The sequence below is a fragment of the Argiope bruennichi genome, chromosome 4, assembly GCF_947563725.1.
Source record: "Argiope bruennichi chromosome 4, qqArgBrue1.1, whole genome shotgun sequence".
NCBI classification, from domain to species: Eukaryota; Metazoa; Arthropoda; class Arachnida; order Araneae; family Araneidae; genus Argiope; species Argiope bruennichi.
The window spans coordinates 99178743-99191378 of NC_079154.1; the positions used below are offsets into that span (position 1 = coordinate 99178743).

Here is a 12636-nt window from a genome sequence, read left to right on the forward strand (position 1 = left end):
ATAGATGAAACCGATGATTTAAAATGATGTTACTTTGAACGAAAAATTGGAAAGTTGAGAAATCTGATTGAGTGAATTGTTACAAATACTGAACAGAGAAGCTGCAATAAGCACTCAAATTTTAAAACTATGATTTGCAAAAAAAATATCAGTTTGGCCTCAAAAATTTCATATTCTTATTAGAATTTAAATATGTACTTCCTTCTAACCCGGTATAGCACTACTTAAGGGAGGATTCCAAAAACCTCGCTCAAAGTTTTTTTTAAATGAATTATTTTTTTCCAAATTATAAAATTATTCCTGATCTGTTGCATATCCCTTGTCCTTTTAAAACCTACAAGTTCTTTTAATACTAATATTTTTTTAATATGAACTTTTCCATTAAGATTAATAACTTTTCATTTAAGCACTAAAATCTGATGCTAGTATTTCCATTTTATCCCCACCCCTCTTATCATATCTAGGTGCAAATTTAGAGGCATATTCTTATCGGTCAACTCAACTTTAACCAATAAAGCTTCTGTATTTTATTTCTGATAGAAAAAAAATGCAATTTTTATAGACTTCAACATAAAAATAAATTGGTCATGAATGTCTTTTTTATAAAACATATCAAATTTTATATTTTTTCATAAAACCAACTATAAAAAACAATAAAATTTCTAATTATTCAGAAATATTTTCCAAAAAAATTTGTTTAATCTAGATAGAATTTATCATTTATACCATAGATGATTAGCTTAGTAACTTTAAGTTGATTTTGATCATGGAATTCTAACTTTGTAGATAAAGAGAACTATAGTCAAATTTTCCATTTCAAGGAATTTTTTTTTTACTTTTTTGTGTATGAAGTATACATAGTGAAATCAAACAATTTGAGCTGAAACTTTTGACAAATCTCCGAACTTAGTCCTCTCTAAGACAAAAACACATACATTTTATAATCATTATGTCAATCTGATTGTGAACTTGATATTTCAAAACCATTTTGAACAAGATGTGAAAATTTTGGTTTGTGATCTTTCCATCAAATGCGTAGATTTCTATCAAATTTTGAACAAAATTCGTTGTCTCTTTGGGCAAGATAACTACAAAATGTAAAGAATTAAATGAATAAAATTCGCTTTACACGTAGATTTGCGTAAAATTTTAACCAAATTTGTCAAAAGAATTTATTATCTATTGATCTGTACTTTCGTATACACGTAAGTGTAATAACTCAAAAGCGCAATGAGTAAAATTAATGAAATATGATACATAATCGTGTTGCTAAAATTGAATTGGATTAAAATTAATTAAGTAAATTAATTAATTCAATTGAAATTGAATTGTCAAAATTTGGTTTCAATCGATTGGTAAAAGGACGTCAAACGCATATTCGATATTATTTACCATACAATAAAATGCAAAACTCTTCATTTTGGGACCTGAGCACTCGTTGATTTCTCGGCATTGTCCAATGTCCACAATTTTATATGGGTAAGAAGAAATAATATTCTTATTAGAACGCATGCGAGGAATATTGGGGTCGAACACAGCTAGTTTAAACGGATCAAGTGATGTTGCATATTTATGTGCATTCTAGAAATGGTAAATTACATTCAAGCACAGTTAGTTGCATCAACTAATCTATTGTACTTTTCTATAACTTATTAACTAGTTTTTTTAATTATCTAATTGGATAACATCTCTTTCAGGAATATAATATCTAATTCATCCATTAAGCTATCTGCAGAATTCTCCAAGTGTTTGTAAATTATGCGCAATTTTTTATCCAGTGAGAGAAAATCTTTGAATGATTTAATTGCAGCATTCAAATTTAAGATATGATAATTCGATGCCATATAATATTCAGAAATTATTATTAAAGAATTAAAAAGATAAATAAGTAATATAATAACAAGTTTTATTTTGATGGCAATATAATTTTCCTTGAAAGGTTTCATTTATATAGCACCTGGAAAATTAATTAAATCTTTAATAAGAACATAAACTGACTAAAATAAATCATTAATGTCCCCAACGAATAACAATTCTTTCTAATGTCCTCATGTAAACTCATTAAAGATGATGACATATTGTAAAAGTTGAATTAACAAATAGTTTTTACAAAAGTTCTATCAGGAAAGCTATTCTTTATTTGATCATTTTTAAGATAGTTAAATACTATTAAAGGGTAAAAGAATAAGCCTCCAGGTTCCTAAGATTCCAATAAGTGCTATATTTATAATGATTTCAACCACAAAGAAATTCTTATGACTGTAGTAAATATATTCATCATTTAATAAAATTACAAAAGATTTTAATGGAAATTATTATCACTAAGATACTTACTCAAAGACTAGATTCTTAAATAGTATGTTTATGTACTGTAATGAAAATTGATAAGCAGTTCTGTTTTATTATTGAATTCTTATATCCCACTTTTGAACAAGAAACATTTTGAAGTTCTCTGCCAACTAATTAAATCTAAATATGCTAACTTGAAATTTGAAAACATTTCAATTTTTACATATTTTCAGGCAAAATTCAAAGTACACATAGAAGGTGATAATGTCGGAACCAATCGAACCCATGCAAAAGAAAAATCCGTTTGCAATACCTGAACCATACTATTTACCAGGGTAAGTATATTTCATTTATGAAAATCGATGTATCATTTATAATTTAATTATTAAAATCAATCTTCATTTCAAAGTATGTAACTAAAATATTTGGAGGTTTAAATAAAGTTTATATAATACACTTATAATTTAAAATTGTGTGTTAAAAAAATTCCAGATTAATATTTGAATTAATTAAGCTTAAATTAGTTATTGCTTGTTAAACAATGTTTTATTTAATAAACTAATTCACACATGAAATTATTATTTATGTAATTTTAAGAAGATTTTTCACACAATGCTCTTTGTATAACATTCAAATAATAATTTTCATGCAAAGGACATGCATAACTTATACAAAAAAAAAGAAGCATTTCTTTCAAAATAATATTTTTAGGTGACTAATCAACTAAACTAAATCGAGACTGATTCGAAGTAAAGAAAGAATATTTTAAAGCACCTGACATCAACATGAAAATTCCAATTATAGAATCTCGGAGACGGAAATATCGAAAATTTCTATTTGTTTCTCGTTTTTCATAAAAAAAATCTCGAATATCCTTTATTCTTCTTGGACAATTTTCTGAAATCATTTCAAGATAGTTCTTAGACTGTATGCATTCATGTTAAGTTCTCAGCTAAGCGTAATTGTTAATAATCCATAAAGTGCATTCACTTGTTAGACTGTCTTCAATTCTATTTGCCCATTACACCAACGCGACTTTATTCTGATTAAATAATCGTAAATGATATATCTCGTAATGAAGAAGTGCAATGCAAACGTAATAGTTAAACGATACATTTTATGCAAACTAACATCGCAAGGATAGAGACTTCCATGAATTTAGGTCTAAATAAGAAACAGCAACGCCACCTATCGTCTTTTCATGGTATTATAGTCTCTTCTAAATTATGGCTTTAAAATAGCCGTCACATTTTCTGAAAATTCGTGCTCGACATTCCAATTCTATGGAAACGTGAAGGATGTCTACTTTAGCCGTGACTCAATAGCTGAGTTTTAAAGCATTAAAGACAATGCTACAGTTCAAAAAATTTTCAACTGATATAAATAATTATATTTTATATTGTTTCAATAAATATTTTTACTGTTGAAAAAAAAGGCGGAATTTAGTTTTGTAACAGTTACTCAGATTGTCCTAGTTAGAAAACTTTGAATTATATTTTTTGCCGATCAACGGCAACTTCAAAATAATATATCTTGATTAATGGATTTTTTTTTAGGCGGCCTTCTTTAAAACAGTTTAAAATAGTGATATTCATTAGAATTCGGTTATGTTTGGTCGCAGAATATATATTTTTTTTGTTAAAAATTTTAGTGTCTCAAAAATTTTTCTAAATGCTATTCATGTGACCGCTGAATTGTAAAAAAGAAAAAAACTTCGAATTTGCAATTTTTCAGCACCGCAATTATAAAAATCAAGCAACATAAATTGCATTCATTTTTTTCATCTAAAAAAATTTCTCAATTGGAAAAATATGCTTATTTCTAAGAAATTAACTGTTGAGCTACGATTAGAGTATAAAATCTGTAAATAAATTTAATTATAGCGAAGAAGAATTTATATAATTATCGATTTAGGATGCTATCATAAAGGTTGAAAATAATTTTATTTCTAACAAAAATGTATTGTCTTGGATAATTTATCACTTTTAATTAACAAAATTGTTAATTCAGTTAAGGATTCTATTAAATCTTCACTGTTAGTGAATACTTGATTGAAAATATTACCTATTAAGTTCGTATGTTGGATGTAAAGTGAAAATTAATATATGATTTGTAGTTCAACTGGGCAAAAATCGTTTAGTCAGATTGTGCAAATTAATAAAAAGAAATATAGTGAACTCTTGCATATCACTCTTCGATATAATGTGAATTTGCATATAATGACAAAAAAAACGTTATTCTCATACAGTACAATAAACAATTTAGACGAATTTTCACACGTTTTGTTAGAAATACTAATACATTAGCTTTTATAACGAAAACGTTCAAAGGCTATTAAAATATACACTTTTTATATATTAACAATAAAACTGAATATAAAGTCAGCGAGAGTGGTGTCATCGTAACTGTTTTCTCCTATGCATTTTAATAAAGATATCATCTTCCTCCCCTGATATAAAAATATGGACTTTGAATGCTACGAGTGCTCAGATTTTTATTTTTCAGAAACCAGCTTATGAATGTTTTTTGCTATTTAATACATATGATTATTTTAAATTCTTTTCAGACAGTAAAATGAGGCCAAAATTTGGTACAAAACTACAATTGTACTTACAAGATCATATACCAAATTTCATTTTTATTAATCATTGTTCTGGCTTAAAATCCAGATTCCATTTGATAAAATAACGACGGACCAGTGTTGCCTTTTTCTAAATTATTTATTGACATCACACAAGACAACACAAAACATTAATATAGATGACAGTAAATTGTGTTATTGTGGGTTTCGATTCATACTTTAGCACAGTGATTACCCACGTCCGTTATTGCCGAAATCCTGATGGCGTCTCCCCGGGTATCCCCTTGTTTACACTCGTGATCACTGCGTTTTTCACGCTTACATACTTACAATTATACACATTGACAGATAATCAACCCATTGACAGTTTTCGCTCACAATTTGTTTCTAATCTATTCTTTAAATGTTAAAACTGAATAAGAAATTCTATCTATCTGGTTCTTTCAGTTTTGTCGTTAACATATTCTCTTGCCACGGAGTGGCAGATAAATTTTCTCCGATTTGATTTCGTTCAAAATTTGATTCTAATCTATTCTTTAATTGTTAAAACGGCGTAAGAAATTCTATCTATATAGTTCTTTCTGTTTTGTCGTTAACATATTCTCTTGCCACGGAGTGTCAGATAAATTTTCTCCGATTTGATTTCGTTCAAAATTTGATTCTAATCTATTCTTTAATTGTTAAAACTGCGTAAGAAATTCTATCTTTATAGTTCTTTGTTTTGTCGTTAACATGTTCTCTTGCTACGGAGAGACATACATTTTCTGATTTAATTTCGTTTAAAATTTGACAGACAATCTAATAATTTGGTGTGAAGACCACATATCAAATTTCCGAGCTATATAGCATTTATAGATAGACGTAATTCTAAATCTATGTTTTTAGAACTCAAGGTGGTCTTAATGGGGATTATTTATCAAAATCAAGAGGTCGAATTTTTTGTGAATTGCAGTACTTCCAGTTTGAATATTTCGAATACGAGAAAGGAAAAACGATATTTCCTTAGTTATATGCGCTGACACAAATTAGAGAAGTTTTAGCAGGCATAAATTTGATTTATAATGCATGTACCGTGTAATGCGATTTCCAATTGAGGAAAACAAATACCTCGCATTGAACGAGAATTCACTGTATTTTTTTAGAATACCATCCAGGGTTATTCCATATATGAATTAAATAATCATAATTGAATTAAGATCTTGTTTTCTGCAAAGATACCAGAACAAAATTTGATTATCTATTTTTTTCAATTTCTCTCACATTACTTTCTACCATTCAGTATGCAATGGTATCGTCCCATTAGAATGTCTCAATCTAAAAACAGAAAATAATTTTTATTTAAATTACTAAAAAAATAATAAATAGGAAAAGAGTATTTGATAAAACATTTCAAAAAGATTTTGTTTAGGAAATTCCGAAATATAATGTGCTATTTGTATCTACTATGAAACATATCTTGAGAATTCTTCATCGAATTTAAATCTTCAAATTACATTGTTTAACATTTTAATTCGAAATTAAATATTTTCATTCTTTGGTTGAATATCTTAATCTCTATTTTTAATAACTTTTATTGCAGTTTAAAAATAGATCATAATTAAGTTCCTCTTTTAATTTATAGGAAATATTTATTGGTTTTAAATATGCTAGCACGTTTATTTTTGTTTTAATTTTCATTTTTTGACAATAAAAAAAATAAGTAAATTTTTTGTTGGAAATTCAACATTAATTTTAAAATTTATGATTAGTTTTAATAATGTTTACACTCTCAAACACGATATGTACAATTTTACACTCTCAATAAACACTGTATGTACACAATATGTACAATATATACAATATGTAAACAGAATATGTACACTTTTATCTAAACAATATTTACACAATCTTTTCAGCTTAGATAGTAAAAACATAATAATAAAGACTTTTTATGCTGTTTATATACCAAAATTTATAGAAATCCATGCAATTAATTTCGAAGCACCAGGTACTAAGATTTACATTTCATCGGTGAGTATGAAGATTACACATTTAAATTCTTCATATGCATCCCTTTATGCACCTTCACGCTTTGCTCTTAAATATTATTTTCATTTTTACTCAGATACATTTTATAAATTTCTTTATTTTATGGATTATACATATATGAAGCATTAGTTGAAACGATATTAAATTGGATTTTTTTTCTTTAAGTTTATAAACTAGTAATTTAAATTTCAGTATAACAAATGAGGATTAATTTTCGAAAAGAATTAGTTAAAGTTTATATTGAGACTCTTCTATATTTATCAAAACATATTTTCTAACATTTTCTTATGATAACATTTAAATAAGCTTTTCAAACGAAAATTCATATCCACATTTCCTTGTAAAATAGTTAAAAGTTGAAATAAAATTAATTCCATTTAGAGTTTCAATCTTATTCTTGGGTATTTTCTTGTGAACAACTCTCGCTGGGAACATATTTTGCCTCGTGTGATAGAATAAATCTGCATAGATGCATTAATGGTTCGAAAAGATACTGATCCATTATAAAGTCTTATTGCTAAATTCGCTTAAATCAGAAAAAAAAGCATTTTATGAATTATAAGAAGACATTTAACGATAAAATATTGGGCAAGAATAAAAATTTCTTGGGATACGGGAAAATAAATTTATCCGTGACATTGAAGCTATGAGGTAATAGATTTTATCATTCATTTCATACAGGACCGTATTATTCATGAAATGCTTGTGCTCGGTTTTCTGAAGCAGTTTCCATCATAACTGAGACTGAATACTCTACTAATTGGAAAGAGAAAGGCATAATGTTTGAGGATAAAAAATAAAGACGATGTATTATAACAAAATGCATTTCTCATTCCTTTGCTTTTATGACTTCATATTTGTAATTTTTTTTAGATAAAAAAGCTATACAATTCGAAATTTTTTTTATATATAAATGCTATACAAATTCGGAAACAGATAAAATTGAGCGAAGAGATATGATACTAAACGCCTTTCAAGTCTATAAATAGTTGGTGATTTTCCAAACTACATAAAGCTATACGGAATTTCTAAATCTCAAAATGCTCCTGTAATTTAGTCTGAAAGTCTCACGAAAACAGATTGCATTGTCAAAAAACACAAACAAGTAATATATAAAAAAATTTAATTCCTATTTAGGTCAACAATTTTTTTTATTATTTTAGTTACTTTTTATTAAATAATTACAATATAAATATTATATACATATGACAGAATTACAATATTAAATGGCAAAATAGAGCTTGGAAACAAACTTGGCGATCATTTGGTGACTTTGGCGACCAAATACTGGACAAATTTGATTAATTAATATTTGAAAAAAAACTGTATTAACATCAAGTGTCATCCACTACAAGTTTTAAAAAAATGTATTTGAACTTGAGTGGATGAATAAAAAGTATTTAATTAACGCTGGTAAATTTGAACAAGATATATAGAGAGAGTGTGAGCTAATAGTTGGAATTGAAAAAAGCTAGGCAGATGAAACTGTATTCATTTTTTTTGTTTCATGTAGGAACTAAGCAAATATATACCCGTGATTTTGATGCTGAAGGGAAAAAAATTTCTTTTATTACAATTATATAGTTATTTCATTAGGTTCAAAGAATTAAAAATTTATTTTAGTGCATTCAGAATGAAAATTATGAAATTATATTATGCTATAGATTTTTATTAATGCAATATTATTACAAAGTAATTATTGTTATTTTGCTCATTCTTCTAGTTTCAACGAGTCATAAAAATTGATTTTAATCGATATTGATTCAATCGATAAAATTTTGAAATTGCAATATTATGTTTATTCGATTTTTATTAATACATTATACAATGCTTAATACAAGTTAATACATTTAATACAAGTAATTAAAAGTTTAGTACATAAACTATCAAGGCGATACTGTAGAGAATACAAATACAAACCGGCATAAAACAGAAACATTTGATCAAAATCACTATCCGTATGAGCTATAGGCTTCAAAAAGAGGGGGGGAATAACAAGTTAATTATGGTTTTAAATTTTCTATTTGACAATACTTTTTTACTCGTGTATAGAAGATGAACAAGACATGTTTCAAAGCAATTATTGAAAAGTACCCGAGATGTCAAACTTCCCTCAGCAATCTTTTGTTGTTGTTGTTGTTGCTGTTGCAAAATCGTGGGGGGTTTTTTCGGAGAAAATATTTAGATACGAATAGTATATACATACTGTAGCACCTCTTTCCCCTTGAGAAGAGAGCTCATCCTTGTGGTATTTACAGACAAGCAAGCAGTTGAACAGGAGACCTGCATCCTAAGGTCGACTTTTTCGTATGCGCACCCCTTGCGCTAAAGCTGAATGCTTTCGGTTGGAAACGCCGGAATCCTTCCACCACTGCTTACTTTAACCTAATTGTCTATGTGTGTTTGTAAATTTTGCAGTGTAGCTATGTTTGTGTAAATTAAAAAGATTATATTTAAAACCGGGCAGTTCATTAGAAAATCGCAACACTCATTATAATACATTATTTTTCCATCTTACCTACAAATGAAATGGTCATTTAAATAAAAACAATCATACATGCCCTTTAGCATGTTATTCAAAATGTTTAACATAATTACATTGTTGCTATTAGATGAGAGCAGAACATATTCGTATTCGGATAATGTCATGCAGCGCCATCTCACAAAAGTTTGAGGTACCAGTATATTATCATCTTATGGCAACAATGCAAGTAATAAATTTACGCAATGGCGCTATAAGACAATGCCAATCTAAAAGCACAAAGAAAAAGGCACTAATAGTTAATTAAAAATAAATTTTGTGTGTAAAATCGCATGTCTTCTGGAAAGAACCTATATAGATAAACTTTAAAAGCAAAATTTACTTAAATATAAAATTTCATCCAAATCGTTCGAGCTGTTTCCGAGATACACGAAATAAATTAATACATACAAGAACTGCTTGTTTAAAATTATAAGATACTGAGCATTTCTTACAATTACAAGTAAAAAGTTACGCATTTTTTATAATGGTAGCGCATTGGATGACGAACAACCTTCTTAAAAATACTCATGAAAGGCGACATATACACCATCTCAGCATTCGTAAACTTTTGCATTATAAATACTGAATTTTACACTAACACTGAAATAATAACATTTCAAACTACTAGCATTTTAGTACAAATTCTTCGGTTGGCGTTTCCAACTATATATTCTTACGAATCTTTGAATTATCTTGAATATTACAGCTCATGAAAATTTACAGTAGCATAGAACAGTTTATTCAAAATTTGATTTTATAAGAAATATCAGTCTCACAATTTTCTTCAGGTGTGATAAAGTGATTATCAAATGAATTACATTATATCAGAGTTACCAATTCTGATGCTGTCATTTGCATTAATTTTTACAATAAATTCTTTTGTCTCATTTTTTTGAAAAAATTAAATGTAAAGATTTAAAATTTCTTCTTTTCGCAGCTACACAGGTCATTGTCCAGCTTATAGCGAAACAGTGGGGCAGACGTACGGAAGGGCGACACATAATGTGATGGAATCATCAACCCCTGGTAGACTAAAACCTATATCATCAGAGTCGCAAAATATGCCAGGTGATCCTGATCTTGACATAATCGAGAACAGAAAGTCGGAAGGCAGATCTGTATTAACGAAAAACATAACGCCTGGTTACAAAGGTAATTCTGATTTAATTGCAAAAGAAAAACACACTGCATTTTATCACTCTTCATACTGAATTCAGTTATTTGTATTTTATGTGTTTAACTGTTAAAGTTACCTAATTATTATTATCTTTTGACCATTTTATTAACAATTACTTCTAATTTTTTTTTGTGCATGGCTCTGATTTAAAATTTTTGTTGAGCTTGTCATTTAGAAACTACTTTCATGTAAATGAAACTAAAATTTTTAAAAAAGCCTTAATAATTGAAATGAACCCACGGGAGGCCCCTCGAAATGAGGATGAGATGCTTCCGGCATGGTGGTTGGATCTCGCCACCCTGGAGGGTACAGTGTAGATGGGAGATCTGACTCCTCCCATCGATGACGGGACGAACTTCCTTCGGGGAGGATTGTACAGTGGCCGGTGATGGTCCTTAGGATTCAACCACAGTTCCCGCCAGTGTTGCTGTTGCGGAGGTCCGGTCATTCAGTTTTGTGGTTTAAATCCATGTGCCTTCGTGGCTGATCGGAGAGTCAGATGGCTGACTTAATTGAAATGGGACTGCAATATTTTCATTGTCTAAAAACTTCTACAGAAATAACTGGCATGTGTTAAACTAATCTGTAACCTAAATAAATCTCTAATTTATATGTATTTAAAGATAAAATTTATTATCGAAATAACGCCTTTTGTTAATATTTCTTTTAACGTTATATTTTAGAATATTTCGCAAAACATTGCACGTAAATAGAAATAGAAAAGAAACAATTAAATTCCTTTATAAGTAACCTTAATGATTTTTTTCAAATTAAAATATTAGAATTCACGTAAAAAGTAATTTCTATCATCAAACATTTCGAAGTGGCATGTTTAAATTCCTAGTATTACAATGACTTGTATTTCCAAGCTAATATTTGCATAATTACTTTCTTTTCGGGAAGTTGTGAATTAGAAATTAATTATTAAACGCAAATATCTTATTCCTCAAAGACACTTAAAAATAAAATCAAATATTTGATGTTTATTTTTCGAACAAATTCTAATTACAGTGAACTCAAGCATGCAGCAGAATTTTCAGCAGAAATTATTACATTAACAAGTAGATTTATTGTTCTTAGTTAAATATACAGATCCTAATTTTTTTTTTAAAAAATAAGATGCAACAATTAAATTTAAGAATATTATTTGTTTTTTCAAACATCCAAATAGTTTTATTATAAAATTCAATTATTTTTGTTTAAAAAAGATAAATAAATGTCAATTTAAGCTATATTCTCCGATAAACAGGATTTTAAATTGCATTATTTTAGTTGTATTTGCCTTTTTTTCTTACAAAAGCATGATTTCTGCTCTGCAATTTATTGCAGTAATCCTTAGGGTATTTATTCTTTGTGTTATAGAATATTTTCTTTAAGAAATTCTACTTAAGTTAGAATTCCACAAGGAACTGATTATTTTTTTTATCTTTTCTCTATCACTCTTGTTAGGCCATATCCCTAGGGCCCGGGGCCTGATCGGATTAAATTTCAACCAGAGTTGTATCAAAGGTGTCGCTGAATTCGAGAAAAAGAAAAAAGACTACGAAGAATATCTGAAATCGGACTCACAAAAAGGAGGATAAACTACAATACAACCTATTTCTTTAAAAAAGTTTGTTTTATGAAGAAAGTATTTCGTTTAATTATGAAAATAGCTTCCGAAATGTTATTAAATTTTAATATAATCATATTTGCTTTGTCTAATATTCTTACTTTCTCTTATTTTCTTTTCCAAAATGAATAGTGAGTAAAAAAACAACTCACTATTCATTTTGACAACAAACATACTAGATAAATTGAAGTTAAAGAAAATATAGAAAATAAATTTATATAAGCAAAATTTAAAGCAAAGCTGTTCAGATAAATGTCTTAAAAAATAAAGTTCTTCTACTTATGGATTTTTTCCCAAGGCTTAATAATGAATATGGCATAATTCTTAATCTTCTTGAGCTACTAATAATAATCCAGAATTCTTACCGATGCCATTTATAAATCATTGAATATTCATAAAATTATTATTTCTATACTGCAACATAT

The 12636-nt window shown here is 27.8% G+C and overlaps 1 protein-coding gene across 1 annotated transcript; it reads left to right on the top strand.

Moving 5' to 3' along the window:
• Positions 1-2553: 2553 nt before the first annotated feature.
• Positions 2554-12182, top strand: LOC129966384 (protein FAM166B-like). Its single transcript, XM_056080807.1, has 3 exons — positions 2554-2624; positions 10360-10574; positions 12049-12182. The coding sequence occupies exons 1-3, from the start codon at positions 2554-2556 to the stop codon at positions 12180-12182; spliced, it is 420 nt and encodes a 139-aa protein (XP_055936782.1).
• The last annotated feature ends 454 nt before the right edge of the window (positions 12183-12636 follow it).

Coding starts and splice junctions, on each gene's coding strand:
- LOC129966384 (XM_056080807.1), top strand. CDS start 2,554: ATGTCGGAACCAATCGAACCCATGCAAAAGAAAAATCCGTTTGCAATA. Junction 2,625..10,359: donor GAACCATACTATTTACCAGG/GTAAGTATATTT, acceptor TTCTTTTCGCAG/CTACACAGGTCATTGTCCAG. Junction 10,575..12,048: donor CATAACGCCTGGTTACAAAG/GTAATTCTGATT, acceptor CACTCTTGTTAG/GCCATATCCCTAGGGCCCGG.